Raw genomic sequence first — 21,145 nt, forward strand, 5'->3', positions numbered from 1 at the left:
GGCGGGGGGCGGCAACGTGTGTTGAGTGAGGCGAGGTTAGAATTCCTCACACCACTGTGGTACTAGACAGGGAGAGGTGTGACAGCCACTACTCACTGCATACTAAATCATGAGTGTGTGTGTGTGTGTCACTGCACAGATTCATTGTTCGTGTCAGTGTGATTTGCATGTTTGTTTTTCAGTGGGACTGCGGTCTATAGGCTGAAAGCATAAAGCCAGATGTAACACATTACATGCTTAACGACAGAACGAGACACAGTGCCAAAATCTCAGTTAAGATTGTACAATAAATACCATCACATGAAGTGTGGGCTTTTGGCATGGCCCTGCAACGTAAATTGAAATACAGGATGTCTGCAGTTTAAACAACAGGGAGAAAATAGTGTTTGGAAGCCTCTCATCTCTTGCATCATCGTGAGCCATGGTGTTTCACTTTATTCGCTTGAATGGTGTTTCGCTTTTATTCTTTTTTTATTTTATAATCTGCCTCCATATACAGATTTTATTTGTCTCCTGTATTAAACCACACAGCCTTGTCAATCCATCCCCCTGTTTCCCTCCTCTCTCCACTCACCATTTCCTCTCCCTGGGCACACTCCAGACAAAGCACCACCTGTGCTGGCTGGCAGTTCTTTCACGTGACCCACATCCAGACGATCGCAGCTCTACTTCTCACTGTCTGTGTTACACCACTGCATTATTAATACAGAGCAGCCCGGATGAATTGCGCAGTGTGCTGCACATATGAATACAAACATAAACATGTTGGTATTTGTGGTATGGTGTGTGTGTGTGGGGACACACACCCACACACACTGAGGTTTCCTTCCACTGCAGACCTCTCTCTGCTGATTTCCAGCCTCTAGCCCATCCCTCAGTCAGTCTCAGACAGACCCAGACCCAGACCTCACTCAGAGGAACAACAACCCTCTGTTACAACAACACATCTGCTCACAACAACCCACTGCAGTCAGAGAGCATTACTAACGAGGACTTCCTCCACCTAGACTAGTGTATCTGGTTTCCATTGATCTAATCCTCCTGATGTTGAAATTGGTTGCACAATTGCACACTTCACCAGGGTGGCGCCCCTTATTGTAAAGCAACAGTATGTTATTACCTAAGCATAGAGACTCAAGGAACCTCTAAAAGAAACCAACTTCCTTGGACCATGATGTTTTTACTAAACTGAGGAAGAGCTAATGAGCACAGCCGAGTTTAGCCAGGCACAAACGACACACGTCAGCTACGCTGCTCCATCACAGGGTAATATTTAGCAAACAGCTTCTCACTAAAACCTTAAAAGTTTCCGTAGCATGCTCGATTGAGTCCATCACTGCTGGGATGAGGCAGAGCAGAGGTGTCTTTGCCAAGTGCTCCAGAGCCAGAACTCTTCCCACACTCCAGCAGGCTACTCGTGTCTCTTCCTCTCCTCCTCTTTGCTCTTCTCTCACCTCCCTCTTCTTGGGTGAGCCACGCTTGACTCTGATCATCAGCAGCAGGCCTGTCATTTCAAGGCAACAGTCTGACTCAGACTTTGACGTAAGGCAGAGTGACTGGGGCACGAGCAGGCGGGGGGTGAATGCGGAGGAACAATTAACAGCAGTGCTAAATTAGCACAAATTTGCCAGTACAAAAGCACTTCCTGCCCGCGTTCTCTCTTACTCAGCATGCTACTACTAATCCACATCCCCTCCCGAGCTTGTCTTGTCTCTCGCAGAGACTGTTTGATGCTAATCCTGAGTGAATGCACTACAGGCCAGCATCAACATCTCCGCTGAAGAAGAAGAGGAAGAGGAGGAGGAGGAGGAGGAGGAGGAGGAGGAGGAGGAGGAGATCCAGAGACTAATGAAGACAGCTTTGTGGCAGTAGTGGTCAGGACAACTGATGGGTGACCTGGAGATTGCAGGGTCAGCTCCCTGTCGAGTTCACTTCGGTCTATTCTTGACCAGAACAACCCAAATTACTGCAGTATGTGGCCTGCTAAGAACTCAGAAACATGTTCACCATAGGGAGGAGGTCAGACCTGGTAGTGTGGTGCCAGGATAATAACCTCTACCTCAACGTGATCAAGACAAAGGAGATGATTGTGGACTACAGGAAAAGGAGGACCGAGCACACCCCCATTCTCATTGATGGGGCTGTAGTGGAGCAGGTTGAGAGCTTCAAGTTCCTTGGTGTCCACATCACCAACAAACTATCATGGTCCAAACACACCAAGACAGTCGTGAAGAGGGCACGACAACGCCTATTCCCTCTCAGGAGACTGAAAAGATTTGGCATGGGTCCTCAGATCCTCAAAAGGTTCTAAAGCTGCACCATCAAGAGCATCCTGACTGGTTGCATCACCGCCTGGTATGGCAACTGCTCGGCATCCGACCGCAAGGCACTACAGAGTAGTGGGTACGGGCCAGCACATCACTGGGGCCAGGCTTCCTGCCATCCAGGACCTCTATACCAGGCGGTGTCAGAGTTCTCTCTGCTACCGCACGGCAAGCGGTACCGGAACGCCAAGTCTAGGTCCAAAAGGCTCCTTAACAGCTTCTACCCCCAAGCCATAAGACTCCTGAACAGCTAATCAAATGGCTACCCAGACTATTTGCATTGTCCCCCCCCCCCCCATTTTTACGCTCCTGCTACTCTCTGTTTATTATCCATCCATAGTCACTTTCCTCAACCTACAAGTACATATTACCTCAATTACCTCGACTAACCGGTGCCCCCGCACATTGACTCTGTACCGGAACCCCCTGTAGCCTCACTACTGTTATTTTATTGTTGCTATTTTTTTTCTTTCTTTTTTCTTTTTTACTTTTTTACTTGTCTTTTAGTAAATACTTTCTTAACACTTATTTAAAATTGCATTGTTGGTTAAGGGCTTGTAAGTAAGCATTTCACTGTAAGGTTGTTGTATTCTGTTGTATTCGGTGCATGTGAGGTTGTTTTGAGCAGCCGGAGAGTTGCTGTATATAGGGCATCTGCAGAGATACTATATAATAAACATAAAATAAGCTGTGGAACCATATCATGGTTCGACTGGTCTTGTCTGGTATAGAGGACTGAAATGCAGACCCCCTCTGAGAGTGGGTATCAACAACATATTGATCAAACAATCTCACTAAGTGCTGCACATAACAATGCAAACCTGCTCTTTAAAAAAGTCTATATGGAATTTCTTTGTTTGCATAATGACTGGCCTTGCCCTTGTGCTTGGCATTGAGCCAGCCCCAGCTGGGGAGTCTCTCTCTCTCTCTGTTTCTGAGTCTAGGCTGCATACAACTGAGACAGTCTCCAGGGTTGGGAGAAAGAGAGGGAGAAAGAAATAAAGAGAGAGAAAGAGGGAGAGAGAGAGAAAGAGGGAGAGAGAAAGAGAGAGGGAGAGAAAGAGGGAGAGAAAGAGGGAGGGAGAGAGAAAGAGAGAGAGAGAGAAAGAGGGAGGGAGAGAGAAAGAGAGAGAGAGAGAGAAAGAGAGAGAGAAAGAGGGAGGGAGAGAGAAAGAGAGAGAGAAACAGGGAGGGAGAGAGAAAGAGAGAGAGAAAGAGAGAGAGAGAGAAAGAGGGAGGGAGAGAGAAAGAGAGAGAGAGAGAAAGAGGGAGAGAGAAAGAGAGAGAGAGAAAGAGGGAGAGAGAAAGAGAGAGAGAAAGAGGGAGGGAGAGAGAAAGAGAGAGAGAAAGAGGGAGGGAGAGAGAGAGAAAGAGAGAGAGAAAGAGGGAGGGAGAGAGAAAGAGAGAGAGAGAAAGAGGGAGGGAGAGAGAAAGAGAGAGAGAGAGAGGGAGGGAGCCCATCTGCATTCAGCTGGACAATAAAATGTCTCCTTTAAAGTCCACCAGGAGGACGAAGGATGTTGAATTTCCCACCCAATTATGAGAATATGCCCTTTCTGATCAACCAACCAGAAACATTTAATTACAAAACCAATTAATTTGGTGGCAAATGTATCACATCTGACAAAACCATCCCGGGAGCACGACAGGACATTTGCAGGAGGCGAAGTGGATAAGTGGATGGTGTGGATGGTGGAGGATGGAGGAGGAGGTTGGTGTGGGTGGAGGAAGAGGGTGGAGGGTAGAGGTGTGTGTTTGTACGTGTACATGGGTGAAGGCTAAGGGGATGAGGGGCCTGGTGCACTTATCTCTGCCTCATTTTTGTGTGACTCACTGCATTACCAGAGTCATTAGGGGGAGGATGGCCTTTTATTCTTCTCAGTCAGGCCTGTGACTCTTCTTAGGGGTAGGCAGGTGGGACTGACTCCCCCCGTCTCTCCCCATAACCACCGTTGTCTCATTTTACATTTTAATAACTTAGCAGATGCTCTTATTCAGAGTGACTTACAGGAGCAATTAGGGTTAAGGGCACATTGACAGATTTTTCCCCTAGTCGGTCTGAGATTCGAACCAGCGATCTCTCGGTTACTGGCCCAATGCTCTTAACCAGTAGGCTACCTGCCGCTAGGCTACCTCCTCCACCTTCCTCTCCCTATTCTCAGTTGAGCCTTCGTCTCGGGGTGTCTCACACAGATTTGATGTCAGGTGTTATTTTCAGTGTTAAGTCAGTCTTTTTTCGCTCTCCTACACAGACACCTTTCAATAATGCCCTGGTCGGTTTGTGTGTGGGTTGGTGTGTGAGCTGGGAGAATGTGTGTGAAGTCAGAAGGGAGAGGCACTGATCCGCCCGCTGTGTGTTGGTGGGGGCAAGAGAAGTGCAGAGGAGGGAGAGTGGGTGTGTGAGAGATAGCTGAGGTAGTCATGTGTGGGTTGGGTTGACTGTGTTTCACTGTTCATTCTTCGCCACATCTCAGCTCACCTCCTTGGTTTTACCCCTCCCCCCTCCATTTGTGAGGGCACACACCATAACTGGAATGTCCTGCGAGGCGGCCATGTTCGTAAAGGGGGTGGGTGGGACGGCTGGACCTCTGAAGTGTGTAGTGGTTTAGGTGAACAGGAACACTTGGGGTGGCACATGGTGGTGCCCCCTCCGCTTAGTAGAGCCAGCAGAGTGCCAGTCAAACTGTTGGCACCATGAATGCCCGGCTCCTGGTGGCAAGGTGGGGCCTGTGCCATGTGTGTGTGTGTGTGTGTGTGTGTGCGTGCGTGCGTGCGTGCGTGCGTTCAACCCTGAAAGTGTGTGCATTCCCCAGCTCACCTCGTGCTTGCCCTTCATCCTGCAGGTCCTGATGTCGTTTTTGTTGGACTCCCATGTTCTCTTCTATAACAGACAGACATTGGCATTCCAACAGTGTCAGTTACGCCGGTTAGACTGTACTGTAAGATGTTAATGAGGCGTGTGCACGGAGAAGGCCTCACCTTACTGTAGAACATCTCCTCTCCCGCCACATTGTCCAGCTCCACGCGGAAAAGGTCATCTCTGACAGACAAAGAGCACGGCAGTCAGCCAACAGTAAGACAAAGCTAGCTAAGTCTTAGACAGGCACTCAACTGTATTCCACACGCTCTCACACATAGCGGCAGTAGAAATACTCCACTATCCTATGGACAATTCTGGACATGCCACAGAATAATGGTTGGAGAAGATTAAATGTTTGAATCTTCTTTGTCTGTTCATGCACTGTAGGCTATGAAATCTGTTGGCTATAACTATGTAACAATTTACAATATATCTGAATAAAACAGATTGGGATCCAGCTCTGTATAATGGGACACATTTCAGGGTATGGTTGATAAATACACATTTTGAATTTCATTATTGGCAATATTGAATTGCATAATGTTTTTCCCCTTGGTTTACTTTGGTCTCATTTGAGTTCACTTGCAGTAAAGTTGGTTTTGCTGGGAGGCCTGAATTGTCTCACTTGGGAAGAAATTGAATTAATGGATGATTTAATCAGGAAGTTTGCCTGCATTCATAACCCACCCCCACACAGACAGCACACAATGCTAATGGTCCCTTCATATAATACCATGCATTAATGCTACTCACTAATAATACGTTCATAATTCTTATATATTTTATTTTATATTTAATCTTTATTTAACTAGGCAAGTCAGTTAAGTACAAATTCTTATTTACAATGACTGCCTACCCCGGTCAAACCCTAACCCGGACAACGATGGGCCAATTGGGCGCCGCCCTATGGGACTCCCAATCACGGCCGGTTGTGATACAACCTGGAATCAAACCAGGGTCTGTAGTGACGCCTCCAGCACTGAGATGCAGTGCCTGAGACCGCTGCGCCACCCGGGAGCCCCCTTGCTGTGCCTGTGAAAGGGCCTTTAGAATCTGAGTTAGGGTAAGAGCCTTAAGGAAGATGCTAACAGCTGATGTTGCATATTGATCAAGGCCCTGTATCTCTGGTGAATAAGCTGGAGAGGCTCTGGTTGTGCCAACCTCCTTTCAGACACCAGGCTTTGAATGTTCTAATCTGTAAATCTGCCAAAGCTATATTATTGCAGCAGTATCGATCTTATCTCCTAGATCCAGCTCTGCCTTCCATCTGTTCTGCCTTACTCCTCAGCAGAAGGCAGGTTCTCTCTCTCTCACTGTGTGTGTGTGTGTGTGTGTGTGTGTGTGTGTGTGTGTGTGTGTGTGTGTGTGTGTGTGTGTGTGTGTGTGTGTGTGTGTGTGTGTGTGTGTGTGCGTGTGCGTGTGCGTGTGCGTGTGCGTGTGTGTGTGTGTGTGTGAGTGCATGTGAGTGTCTTTGGTGAGGGGAACAGGGTAAGCCTAAGCGCTCCTCTACTGAATTATTCACTGGTGGCTCCTCTAGGTTTGCTCAAAGATTCCCTCCCTAGGTTACCTCCCTCACAATACAGGACGGTGGCTAAGGGATGTCGGTAGAATTACCATCCACTTACTCTGTGCCTCGCTCATTGGGCTGGGTCAAAGTTTAAGCAGCCTACAAACAATCAAGTAGGGCAGTGAGTGTGGCGTAATCACATCCAGAGCACTTCAGCCCTGTCCAGTATTAACATATGAAAATGTGAACAGGCCTCTCAGTGGGTGTGGCTAAGCTAAGGCTGCTGTGGTTTGAAGAAGAGGCCAGTGAATATTGTTCTACGTCTCTTGTCTCCTTCAGGCTGTTTGATTGACCTCTCTGCTTTACTGTTGCATTTTACATTGTTTATGTTGCAGGATGTTCACAAGGAAGGCTAGGCCATCAATCTCCCTGACCACCACTAAAATGTCCTCCGACTGGCATTTGAAGACCTGCAAATTGAGTTAACAGAATATATACGTGTGTGGATTGCCGTTCAGATTTATAGGCAACAACCCTGTGAACTGTCCAAAGTGTTGTATTATTCTCAAATGCCTATTTTGGGCCGTTCAGACGCTGAGCTTCTCTAAGCCTTTCTGAGCTGTCAGACACTGACTTTGCAGAGAACGCCACACAAATAGATGAAACTGAAAAAGAGAAGTTTCTGACCAATCAGTGACCCTGACCCTCCCTGTGCTGACTGAGTGTGACTCTGTCGCTGTCCCTCTGTCTGCATGCTACTTCCTGTTTGCTATGTTACTCCCTACAGCTGAGTGGGCAGCTGTAGCCAGACCCCAGACAGCTCTATTCTGAAGCGTCTGTGGCGACTGTGCGTCTGTGTCGCATAGATGATCCCCCTGTGAGCTTTGAGGTTTGTGTCTCTCTGTGGCCAGCGGATGGTCTGGTCTGGCAGCGACTATGCTCACTCTCACTCTTCAGCCTCTAATGGAGAGATAGATTCTACTGCCTCTCTCCTGCTCGCAAAATCCAGATGGCAAAATCCTCTTACGGTTTACCATAATTGGAACCAATTAATCATGTATTGGCCATGTTCCTTGGTAGCCTCTCTCCTTTTGGGATAAGCACTGCTCAATTGGTTTATTTCTGTGGATTAGTCCAGTGGATCTGGAGCTGTGTGACAGGTCCAGGGAGTCCACACATCTACTTATAGAGAGGAGAGCACTGGAGCGTGAGCTAATACAGTAGAGAGAGAGAGAGAGAGAGCAAGAGAGAGCTGAGGAGGAGGCTTGAAGTGCTGGGCACCTTGTTATGACATGCATTATCTGAATTAGGCCCACAGAATTATACCTGAGGAGGGGCTTCTATGGCGGGAACTTTGAATGTCTTTGAACTTCAGAGTTGGCTTAAGGTTGGACCTCAAGCTTGTGTGTGAAGAGCGGCACCAGAATTAAAAACATATCTTACCATTTTGTAGTTAATAAATCCAATGTCAAATGTGATAACTATAGTATCTATCCCTCACTAGCATTGATGGACCATAGGCGCTTTGTTGCCTGCAACGTAAAATAACGTTATTAACCGGTTCCCATGCATTTAAAACAATGGAACTGTTCCGGAACAGTATAGATCACTTTCGTTCCTGTTTCTAATTCTGTTCCTTGATAAAAATAAAAAAAATCTGGTTTTCAGTTCTGTTCCCTGGACCGGTTCCAACGCCTGGCGAATAGGTGTGTGTATTTTCTCTCGCTCCACCGGGCTCAGGGTCTAATAGAGGGCCAGTTCGGGGGCTACAGTGTTGCTCATAAGTTCAGATTCCGGTCCCCTCCTATATGATAAGGCTTTCAGGACAGTTGGGCCAATTATTCTCTCCCCCACTCTCCCTCCGTCTCTCTCTCCATCTCTGGCCAACCAATAGATGGGAGAGGACAGAGTGACAGAAGCTCCCCAACAGGTGCTTGGGGCTTAGGGCAGGGCTTTAATCGTTGCAGTATGAACACCTAAGCTAATGGTGACAGGATTTGGGCTCACTGGAGCCTCTTATCAGGCCAGCCACTCTGCTGCAGCTTTCAGGCAATCAGCCCGGCCTCCCCACAGGTACTCAGGCACCTTTGCACTTTTAAGTCTATCTGCTTGGCTTTTCGCAGCCCGGCTCAACATTTATACACACAGACACACGCACGCTCTGCCTCCCACTAACTCTGGTTATTGAATTTCACTACCATCCGGTCCACTGAGACAGGCATTAGTTGACCTTTTCTATCATGTAACAGCGGTACTAAAACATGAGTCTCCTGGCTGTGGTTATATTTTATCACTAACCTGCAGTGAGACAGGCTGCGGTGACTACAGGCCTCCTGTCTTCAGCCTCTAGGTTTTATTATTAGGCTGTGTAGCCAGAGCGGCTGGAGCCAAATGCTGCAGGATTTGACATAATTATTTATTATTAGGCCTTTGGAATTGAGGTTAGAGAAAGGCCAAAGGCCACGGACCGAGTCATTTCCTGACACAGTATGGGGCTCCTTATTGGGAATGTCTATGGCATAGCTACCTAGTCTGCTGTAACCACCACCATATGTCTGCCCTACACAGACATTGGAGTCTTTTTAATAAGTTCCCAGTAATATTAAGCTTGTCTGTGACATCATCAGTCATATTTTAGAGCATTAGAAGAAGATTGATTTGTGTTTTCTATTTCTGGTTGGAAAGGGCAGACAAGACAACAGACGTAATTGAACAAACTTGTGTGACCTCTGGTCCAACACCACCCATCAACAGACTAGTCTAACCAGAATCAGCACATTGGGTATCCTGGCTGGCTCAGCCCAGCCTGGCCTGACCGACACTCTGCGGGTGGGAGTCAAGCACTCACTTCCTTTTTTGTTGTTGTTACTATTCTTTTTTTTTTACCCTTTTTTCTCCCCAATTTCATGGTATCCAATCAGCAGTTACAGTCTTGTCTCATTGCTGCAACACCCATTCGGACTCGGGAGAGGCGAAGGTCAAGAGCCGTGCGTCCTCCGAAACACAACACAACCCAGCTTCTTGACACAATGCCCGCTTAACCCGGAAGCCAGCCACACCAATGTGCCAACACCGTACACTTGGCAACCATGTCAGCATGCATTGCGCCCGGCCCGCCACAGGAGTCGCTAGAGGAGTCGCTAGAGCACAATGGGAAAGGACTTCCCTGCCGGCCAAACCCTCCCCTAACCCGGACGACGCTGGGCCAATTGTGTGCCACCCCATGGGTCTCCCGGTCACGGCCGGCTGCGACAGAGCCTGGACTCGAACCAGGATCTCTAGTGGCACAGCTAGTACTGCGACCAGTGCACCACTCGGGAGGCCCCAAGCACTCACTTCTATAGCCGCGGCCACCACTAGCTCAGATAATGTCCTTTGCGAGCTTTGAGATTGATTTGATACAAATGTATTCAGATTCAATGGCATTTACTTTCATATGTGATTGATGATACACAGACAATGTATGCAGGATTATTAAAGATGGCTGAATAAATACATTAATGCTCGTGGCTAAAATCTGATGAAAACATGTATATTTGTGGCTAGAAATATACCTGGCTCCAATGTAGAGGGTCCGGTTCACCTTGAGAACTCTCTGAATATGCAGTGTCTCCTGTCTCAGGGATGAACGATGTGGCCGACCCAGAAACACTGGGTACCGTCGTACCACTGTTTAGAGAGAGAGAGAGAGAGAGTCAGAGGATGAGAGAGAAGGATGAGAGAGAGAAGGAGGAGGGAGCAGTGAGGGAGAGAGAAAAAGAGTCAGAAGATGAGAGAGAGAGATGAGAGAGAGAAGGAGAAGAGAAAGGGATGAGAGAGAGAAGGAGTAGAGAGAGAAAATTGTGTTATCATGCAGTAGTTATCTTGGGGGTGAACAGAGAGGGGAGAGAGCAGAGGAAGGATACAGGGGAGAGGGAACCATACATCTGCTGAGTTACCATGGGAAACCGTCTAACGCTGCCATCTCTTATTGGCCTTGACTGGAGTAAGTGATAGAGTGCCCTCTTCTTTCTTCTTTTGTGTCCTCCCACTATTCTGTCCATCTCTGTTCCCTATCCACCCATCTCAGATAAGCCTATGTTGTTGCTTCCCTCTATGGGACTAAGTAAAGGACAATCTCTCCTCCCTCTGTGTCCTGTCCTCCTACTGTTCTGTCCATCTCTGTTCCCCATCCACCCATCACAGACATGCTGAGACTGTTGCCTTCCTGTCTAGGCCCATTATCTGTCCTAATCCAAAACCCTACAGAACTTCAGAGAGCCTTCTGGTCCTACATCTTAGCATTGATAGCCTGAGAAGGGTCTGAATTCAGCTGGGAGGTCTTGGTCGATACTATTGAGTTGTGGTCAATCATGGCCAACTCTGTTCTGGTCTGGAGACTGCCCTTCTATAATGGAGGCTCAGAGTCTGGCCCTCTGTGGGAGCAGCCTGACCTCAACCCTGACTCTGACCTCGCACCCACACAACTCACTGACGCCTTACTCCTCACACTATGCATGTCAGCCCTGACCCCACTCCCACAACATAGATCCTGCATATGACCCCTTCAGTCACACCTCACACTACTCCACCCCTTCCATGTTAGACCCTGACAGTGACCCCATACTCTACACGCTGTGTGTGAGAGAGGTGTTACCTTCAGTGGGTATAAAGTTCAGAGGCCCCGGTTCCTCCGGAAATGCAGCGCTGGCCAATCGGAAGAGCCAAAACAGCAGGAAGAAGGGTGGGGCCAGGGTCGCCATGGCAGCAGTAGAACACAGACTCTGTGAAGATAAAGAGAGACAGAGAAAGCGTGGTCAGTCAGATTAAGCCGTAACAGTGACATAGCAGTACACAAACCTAGTGTGACCAGCTCACACTACAATGCACTACACACACTGACTGACTGTCCAGACAAAGCAGGCATCCTGTCTGCATTCCCACAACATCTCTCTCCCTCCAGCTGGACAGAAAAACGTAGAGCGAGACAGAGATGATGGAGAAGAGAAGTGCACAGTCAGCCTGAACAGCCTGAACACGAGAGGAGATCAGACAACAGGAGCCCAATGACACATGAGACACAGTGGAGGGAGGGTGGTTTACAACAAGAGGGCAGTAGATGCAGAGAGACAGAGGGAGTGAAAAAGAAAGAGGGAGAGAGAGAAAGAGAGATAAGGAGGCAGGAATGGGGAGAGACAGGAAGAAAGAAAGAGAGACACGGCAGAAGGGAGTGAGAGAGAAAAAAAGAGACACGGCGAGGGGAGAGAATGAGAGAGAGAGAGGGGGGGTGGAGAGAGAGAGAGAGGAGTGAGGTGTGTCAGGTGACTGTTTACTCAAATTAAATCTTTGCCGTCAACGCAAATCACATCTCTGGCAGGTGACTAAACGGCAGGTATTTTTTATGAAGCCGTTCTACAGCAGCCTGAGCCACAACGAGAGGATGGGAGAGGATGTAATGCACATGGAAATACAAATGATAGCCAAATTAAGTTAGCACACCCAATCCATCGAGAAAATCACTCCTGCACTTTGGAGGAGGAAAGCCTTGGGTATTGCTATTGACTGTTGTCATAAACCTCAAACCGCCTCCCAGAACAGAAGAGATTAGAGCAGAGCAGCTCTTAGTGCGGAAGGTATATTACGCTCTGTAGTGGCTCTTTATTGTGGCTGAAGGAAAGAGCACTCTCCATACTTATCATTGCGTCCCTCTCTGCCTCTCTTCCTGGAGGATTATGCTTCTGTTCTTTTCACATAAAATCTCAGCGTGAGGATGTTCACAAATATACACTACCGTTCAAAAGTTTGGGGTCACTTAGAAAAGCACATTTTTTGTCCATTAAAATAACATCAAATTGATCAGAAATACAGTGTAGACATTGTTAATGTTGTAAATGACTATTGTAGCTGGAAATGGTAGATTTTTTATGGAATATCTACATAGGCGTACAGAGGCCCATTATCAGCAACCATCACTCCTGTGTTCCAATAGCACGTTGTGTTAGCTAATCCAAGTTTATCATTTTAAAAGGCTAATTGATCATTAGAAAACCCTTTTGCAATTATGTTAGCACAGCTTAAAACTGTTGTCCTGATTAACGAAGCAATAAAACTGTCCTTCTTTAGACTAGTTGATTATCTGGAGCATCAGCAGGTATGGGTTTGATTACAGGCTCAAAATGGCCAGAAACAAAGAACTTTCTTCTGAAACTCGTCAGTCTATTCTTGTTCTGAGAAATGAAGGCTATTCCATGCGAGAAATTGCCAAGAAACTGAAGATCTCGTACAATTGGAACGTGCCATTGGAGCACAGGTTGCTGATGGTTGCTGACACTGGGTCTCTGTACGCCTATGTAGATATTCCATAAAAAATCTGCCGTTTCCAGCTACAATAGTCATTTACAACATTAACAATGTCTACACTGAATTTCTGATCAATTTGATGTTATTTTAATGGGGAAGAAAATGTGCTTTTCTTTCATAACAAGGACATTTCTAAGTGACCCCAAACTTTTGAACTGTAGTGTATGTCACCGATGAACAAAACATGAACTATTTAAAAATATTTGTAAAGATGACACTTTTTTTTACTTTTGACATTATTACAGTTTACACGGTCAATCACTTGTTTTGAAAATCAATAAAGGGAAAAGCTGTCAGTCACAGTGGCTGACAGCACAAACACAAATGACTCAATGAGTGGGTATTATTCAGTGGTGTAGTGGTGTAGGTATTATCATATTTGAATCTTCAAGGTTTGGATTTCTTTATTCAAAACCCTTTCCATATTTTACTGTGGTTACAAAGGCATTGCATGACACAAATGCAAATAAAGGCACTTTCACACACTCCCCACACTCTGCCTTTCTCTCCTCAGCATTGCCACACAAGCAGCCATTGTAGAACCATCTAGACATCATTATAATGAACTTTATCAGAATAGGTCATCTTAACGGAGCATTGCTCAAATTCCTCTCATTGATGTCAGAACAAGAGAAGTCCCATAACACTAATCGCTCAACACCCAAACCCCAAAATTAGAGGAGGATGAGAGAGGAGAGAGTCACAGGCAGAAGAAAAGGAGGTCAGAGGAGAGAAGAGAAGGAATGAGAGAAGAGGAGAGAGAAATACATGTGGAGGAAAATAAAGAGTAGAAGTGGGTGAGTCGGTATTACCAGAGATTCCATTGTGTCTATTTATTAATAATGTATGACTAAATGCCAGGCTTCACACATTCAATTAGCATAATTAGAAACTGAGGGCTCTAGGATTTCATGGGACAACAAGCTAAGCAGATACAGTAGACGATCAGGGGCAGACACAGCATACAGATCAAGAGAAGTGTTTTCCTAATTATGACAAATGACTGTGGTGGAGTCAATTCAGTGAACAGAGCTAGCCTTTATATTCTAGCCTGTGGCCTTTAGTTTAACTGTAGCCCCAGCCTACTGTATAGCATTCCTTAGCATTACAGTGTAATAGGCTATACTGTATTTACTACAATACCCATCCACTCCAGCAGGCTTGACACACAGCCATTCATTTGTCCATTCCCACAGACCTAGATCAATGTAATTACAGACATTTAGCCAGGACATTTCCTAAATAAAGCCGTTAAGAAATCATTTAGGGTCTGAGATGGAGGGGAGGCTGTGGACGCTGTATTCACAATGGACAGCGAGGGGTCGCCACTGATGGCTTCAATAACACATCACTGGGAGAGCCAATGATGCCTCAAGTCTTTAGAAATTCTGTGATATTGTGCTGATAGAGTGGAGAACAGGGGCCAGACGGACAGAGGAGAAGAGGCAGGAACCAGGGACCAGGCAGGGAGGCAGGCGGGAGACAGGCGGGAGGCAGGCAGGTGGAATGAGTGCGATGCAGCATCAGGCTCTGGGTAAACAAAAAGATTGACGCTATACTCCGGGCTGAGATGCTTAGCACATCAATGACACGGCTCATACTTGTCATTGCTTAGATTTTCTGGAAATTCGAATGCTTTTGTTCGTTATTAAGGATGCCATGGACCCCAATCTCTTCTATCTCAAATCAAATAAAATCCAACGCTATTAGTCACATGCTCATTAGACCTTACAGTGAACTGCTTACTTACGAGCCCCTAACCAACATTGAAGGTAAAAAAAATACGGATCAGAATAAGAAATAAAAGTAACAAGTAATTAAAGAGCAGCAGTAAAATAACAATAGCGAGACTATATACAGGGGGGTACCGGTACAGAATCAATGTGCGGGGGCAGCGGTTTGTTGAGGCAATATGTACATGTAGGTAGAGTTATTAAAGTGACTATGCATAGATGATAACAACAGAGAGTAGCATCAGTGTAAAAGAGGGGGGGGGGGGGGGGGGCAATGCAAATAGTCTGGGTAGCCATTTGATTAGATGTTCAGGAGTTTTATGGCTTGGGGATAGAAGCTGTTTAGAAGCCTCTTGGACCTAGACTTGGCGAGTTCGGTACCGCTTGCCATGCGGTAGCAGAGAGAACAGTCTATGACTAGGGTGGCTGGAGTCTTTGACAATTTTTAGGGCCTTCCTTTGACACCGCCTGGTATAGAGGTCCTGGATGGCAGGAATCTTGGCCCCAGTAATGTACGGGGCCGTTCGCACTACCCTCTGTAGTGCCTTGCGGTCGGAGGCTGAGCAGTTGCCATACCAGGCGGTTAGGCAACCAGTCAGGATGCTCTCGATGGTGCAGCTGTAGAACCTTTTGAGGATCTGAGGACCCATGCCAAACCTTTTCAGTCTCCTGAGGGGGAGTAGGTTTTGTCGTGCCCTCTTCACGACTGTATTGGTGTGCTTGGACCATGTTAGTTTGTTGGTGATGTGGACACCAAGGGACTATGGTGTTGAACGCTGAGCTGTAGTCAATGAACAGCATTCTCACATAGGTGTTCCTTTTGTCCAGGTGTGAAAGGGCAGTGTGGAGTGCAATAAAGATTGCATAATCTGTGGATCTGTTGGGGCAGTATGCAAATTGGAGTGGGTCTAGGGTTTCTGGGATAATGGTGTTGATGTGAGCCATGACCATCCTTTCAAACCACTTCATGGCTATAGACGTGAGTGCTATGGGTCGGTAGTCATTTAGGCATGTTATCTCAGTGTTCTTGGGCACAGGCACTATGGTGGTCTGCTTAAAACATGTTGGTATTACAGACTCGGACAGGGAGAGGTTGAAAATGTCAGTGAAGACACTTGCCAGTTGGTCAGCGCATGCTCGCAGTACACGTCCTGGTAATCCATCTGTTCCTGCGGCCTTGTGAATGTTGACCTACTCACATCGGCTGTGGAGAGCGTGACCACACAGTCTTCCGGAACAGCTGGTGCTCTCATGCATGTTTCAGTGTTATTTGCCTCGAAGCGAGTATAGAAGCAGTTTAGCTCGTCTGGTAGGCTCGTGTCTCTGGGCAGCTCTCGGCTGTGCTTAGCGGGATAGCGGGATTTCTTATAAGCTTCCGGGTTAGAGTCCCGCTCCTTGAAAGCGGCAGCTCTAGCCTTTAGCTCAGTGCGGATGTTGCCTGTAATCCATAGCTTCTGGTTGAGGTATGTACGTACGGTCACTGTGGGGACGACGTCATCGATGCACTTATTGATGAAGCCAATGACTGATATGGTGTACTCCTCAATGCCATCGGAGGAATCTCGAAACATATTCCTGTCTGTGCTAGCAAAACAGTCCTGTAGCTTAGCATCTGCTTCATCTGACCACCTTTTTATTGATCTAGTCACTGGTGCTTCCTGCTTTAATTTCAGCTTGTCAGCAGGAATCAAGAGGATAGAATTATGGTCAGATTTGCCAAATGGAGGGCGAGGGAGAGCTTTGTATGCGTCTGCTTTACAGCCTTGGTGTTAGTGTGTGTACTCTGAGAAAGTGCTTCCATTACGTAGCCCTGAGACTCTTGTACTATGAATCACACCTTGGATTGGAGAGCAAACCCAGATTATGCATGTCCTAAATAGAGAGATTGGTAGGTATATTGTGGTGTGTTACAGTATTCAGTTGCATGAGGCATGTCTTATTATACAGTGGTAACACACGACTCCGCTGTAAATCAATAGCTGAGCTCTGGTACAAGTAGACAAGTACTAATGACCAGAGTGGGTTCATCAGTGAACTTTTACAACCCAGCGATCTAAACTTAATGGCATTGGTCAATATTTTAAATATGTCTCCGTAGTATATAGTAGGCCTACATGGGAAAAGGGAACTGAAAAGCCTGAACCAGTGAAGTACTGTACTCTTCTTTTTCCCACAATGAATGAATCCCTTAATTTGCGTGCTGCAAGCCCCACTTCATAGATCTTATAGCGGCTAATTGTCATATCAGGGAGGGGAGGGTGTGCTTTATGGAGTGTGTAGAATCAATGACAGGCTAGCCTCATCCAGTTTGGAGCGTTTCCAAGTAGCAATAACAGGAGACACTACCTACACTCACAGTAGGGATGCCTTTACTGGAAAAACGCAGAACGTTATCATATTAACTTCACATAAGATCACATGGACACACGAAAACACATGTTTTTGGAACACCTGATCACGTGAAATGTATGCAGTTTTTCCGTGAGGGTGGACAGAAAGTGAGAGGAGACGGATACTCATAAAGGAGAGACGAAATGAGGAAGAAAGTTAGGAAAAAAAGTAAGCGAGTGAGAAAGAGAGAGAATGAGGGAAGGTAAGAGCACAGAGTGAGGCAGAAAGCACTGAAGGAATCACGTTGGATATGTGGAAAGTGAAGCTAAAGTATGCGAGGAATGCTTTAATAGGTTGGAGGCTGGGAAAGGCGCTGAGAGCGGAAGAGCATCGAGCCAAGAGTAGACTGATTCTTTCCTGAGCACACCCTAAATCTGCTCCAGTGACCCGGGATGCTTAACCTCCCCTCATCCCCTCCCTCCCTCCTTCTCCTCCCCAGGGACAAGCCAGTCAGCTCAACTTTAAACTCTAAACACTCAACCACCAGTGCAGGCTCCGCTCCACAAATTATCCCTCTCACTCACGCCTCATGTAAAAACACTGCCCGATTCCAGTCACTCACTTCTCATGTAAAAACACTGCCGGATTCCAGTCACTCACGCCTCATGTAAAAACACTGCAGGATTCCAGTCACTCACGCCTCATGTAAAAACACTGCAGGATTCCAGTCACTCACGCCTCATGTAAAAACACTGCCGGATTCCAGTCACTCACGCCTCATGTAAAAACACTGCAGGATTCCAGTCACTCACGCCTCATGTAAAAACACTGCCCGATTCCAGTCACTCATGCCTCATGTAAAAACACTGCCCGATTCCAGTCACTCACGCCTCATGTAAAAACACTGCCCGATTCCAGTCACTCATGCCTCATGTAAAAACACTGCCCGATTCCAGTCACTCACGCCTCATGTAAAAACACTGCCGGATTCCAGTCACTCACGCCTCATGTAAAAACACTGCCGGATTCCAGTCACTCACGCCTCATGTAAAAACACTGCAGGATTCCAGTCACTCACGCCTCATGTAAAAACACTGCAGGATTCCAGTCACTCACGCCTCATGTAAAAACACTGCCGGATTCCAGTCACTCACGCCTCATGTAAAAACACTGCAGGATTCCAGTCACTCACGCCTCATGTAAAAACACTGCAGGATTCCAGTCACTCACGCCTCATGTAAAAACACTGCAGGATTCCAGTCACTCACGCCTCATGTAAAAACACTGCCGGATTCCAGTCACTCACGCCTCATGTAAAAACACTGCAGGATTCCAGTCACTCACGCCTCATGTAAAAACACTGCAGGATTCCAGTCACTCACGCCTCATGTAAAAACACTGCAGGATTCTAGTCACTCACGCCTCATGTAAAAACACTGCAGGATTCCAGTCACTCACGCCTCATGTAAAAACACTGCAGGATTCCAGTCACTCACGCCTCATGTAAAAACACTGCCGGATTCCAGTCACTCACGCCTCATGTAAAAACACTGCAGGATTCCAGTCACTCACGCCTCATGTAAAAACACGGCAGGATTCCAGTCACTCACGCCTCATGTAAAAACACTGCAGGATTCCAGTCACTCACGCCTCATGTAAAAACACTGCAGGATTCTAGTCACTCACGCCTCATGTAAAAACACTGCAGGATTCCAGTCACTCACGCCTCATGTAAAAACACTGCCGGATTCCAGTCCAATCAACCAAAACATGGCTGTTTGCATGAAGACTGATGTGACTCCAGGGCTGTGCTCTAGACTTTCTGTCTCTGGTTTGGAACCGTAGAGAAGACACACGTACCGTAACACCACCAGACATACTGTCACTTTGAACACATTCTTAAAGTGTGTCGTCTTTGGACGCAGCCATTTCCCTTGCACGGGTGATGGTAACATAGCTATGTTTATTTATGGAGTGGGATCTATATTCCCTCTTATAGCATGGCTACATCACTCTTTATATTAGCAGCATTGCCTGGGAACATATCTTTAGTTTCTACTCATTGCAGTTAGAAGGCATTACCCTTCAGCATTTATCTTATTATCTTAGAACAATATATCTCACTGTTGAGGGTGTGAGTTGAGCACTGAGCAGACAGAACTGCAGAGCCGGGCTTGGCGGAGTACAAAAGTCCTATATATGTGCTTACTGTTGATGAAGGAGTTATATCTGCAGGTATGACTGGAGCTGCACCTCCAGGCCATGTGTCACTCCCACGAACCTCCTCACTCATCATCATTACACCGACTGAGAGGCTGAGCCTGAGAAGTGTGTGGGGCAGCAGCACTAGCCAGGAAGAATACGCCATTGTCTGAGAATGTCTGGAATAGGGATTGGTAACGGCCGTCTGTAAAAGCTGATCAGATAAAAAGAGTGTTATGACAACGTTTCAACCTTTAGGTGGTCATCCATCCATCCATTATGACCACATGTTCTGTCACAGAGACATAAACACATCACAACTATAGATAAATGTGACCTGACCTTTAACCCCGGCCCAGATTATAGCTATCATTAGCAGGTCAGGGATCAGAGAGTGGGGTCGTAAATTACACATAAATCAGGAAATACAAACTACTTCACGCAGTAAAAGTAAAAGAACAACCCGTTGGAGTGACAGAGAGTACAACCATAGCATCCATCACCGTGAGCGTCTATAAACCCAGACGACAAGCTGAAAGATCTCCAGCCTGTTAGAAATACTAGAGAAACCTGCCTAATGGTTGAGCATCACACACAACCAACCTTGATGGGATTATTCTCCTAAAATTCCCCTGAGGCCATGTATTATCTTACAGAAATAGACTGGGAAATGTAATACCCCAACTTGTTCTCATCCAGCCACCATTTGCCCTTTCCCTCAGTGAATCACGAGGGAAGATTAATTTATTGTAATGGAAACAATGGTCTGGGTCTCGGCCTGTCAGAGGGAGGGAGGGAGGGAGGGAGGGAGGGAGGGAGGGAGCATGTCAAGGGAAGCAATTCCTCTGTTCTATTTGGAGGGGGAGGAGATGTCAGAAGGGGGAGATAGAGGGGAAAGCGAGAGAGAGTGAGGGAGAAGAAGGGAATGAGAGAGGGAGAAAGAGAGGCAGGGCTGTATACATTATGAGATTCAGAATGACACCTCAGTATACTAATGGTATTTTTTTAGTTCTACCAAACCTCCTCATCTTCCCTTTTTTCCTTCCTCTCTTTTCCTGACTGTAGACCTGGGTGAATCTGATGACTGCAGTACTGTTAGGCCTTCAGCACCAAATGAACATGATAAGAAGAAACCTGCCTAATGGTCGGGAAAGAAGAACACAACAGCAAGGCTAGCAGAACACGCAAATGTAAGTTGAATGTGGTCAGTATCTCAACTGAGTTGATGGGGAACAACAGCAATCCTCTCTTTCTCTGTCTTCCACATCTCAGTTCAGACTGTAACAGCATATTCCAGGAGGAAATCAGCTCAGGAGAAATGTCACTCTCACGCCTCATCAAAAACAATATCTAAAAGCAATTCCAATTTCTGACTGTCTGGTTGGAGACATAAACGAAATAGAAATGCAGGATATCCTCCTCCCCCACCGGTTGAGACAGTCACAGCACCATGGTAAAGCAGAGCGATAGAGCGATAGAGCGATAGAGAGATAGAGCGATAGAGAGATAGAGCGATAGAGCGAGATAGAGAGATAGAGAGATAGAGCGATAGAGAGATAGAGAGATAGAGAGATAGAGCGAGATAGAGCGATAGAGAGATAGAGAGATAGAGCGATAGAGAGATAGAGCGATAGAGAGATAGAGCGATAGAGAGATAGAGAGATAGAGAGATAGAGCGAGATAGAGAGATAGAGCGATAGAGAGATAGAGAGATAGAGCGATAGAGCGATAGAGAGATAGATAGATAGAGCGATAGAGAGATAGAGCGAGATAGAGAGATAGAGAGATAGAGCGAGATAGAGAGATATTGAGATAGAGAGATAGAGCGATAGAGAGATAGAGAGATAGA

At 46.6% G+C, this 21,145-nt stretch overlaps 1 protein-coding gene across 1 annotated transcript in view; it reads right to left on the bottom strand.

Moving 5' to 3' along the window:
• The window catches only part of LOC120051810 (semaphorin-6B-like), a 54,524-nt gene extending 43,091 nt beyond the window's left edge, over positions 1-11,433 (bottom strand). Inside the window, exons 1-4 of the mRNA XM_038998695.1 lie at positions 11,328-11,433; positions 10,246-10,360; positions 5,304-5,364; positions 5,143-5,205 (exon numbers count right to left, since the gene is read on the bottom strand). Coding sequence (XP_038854623.1) covers positions 5,143-5,205; positions 5,304-5,364; positions 10,246-10,360; positions 11,328-11,433 — 345 coding nt within the window. The remainder of the gene's footprint in view (positions 1-5,142; positions 5,206-5,303; positions 5,365-10,245; positions 10,361-11,327) is intronic.
• Between the last annotated feature and the right edge of the window lie 9,712 nt (positions 11,434-21,145).

This window comes from Salvelinus namaycush, chromosome 8 (assembly GCF_016432855.1).
Source record: "Salvelinus namaycush isolate Seneca chromosome 8, SaNama_1.0, whole genome shotgun sequence".
Taxonomy (NCBI): Eukaryota; Metazoa; Chordata; class Actinopteri; order Salmoniformes; family Salmonidae; genus Salvelinus; species Salvelinus namaycush.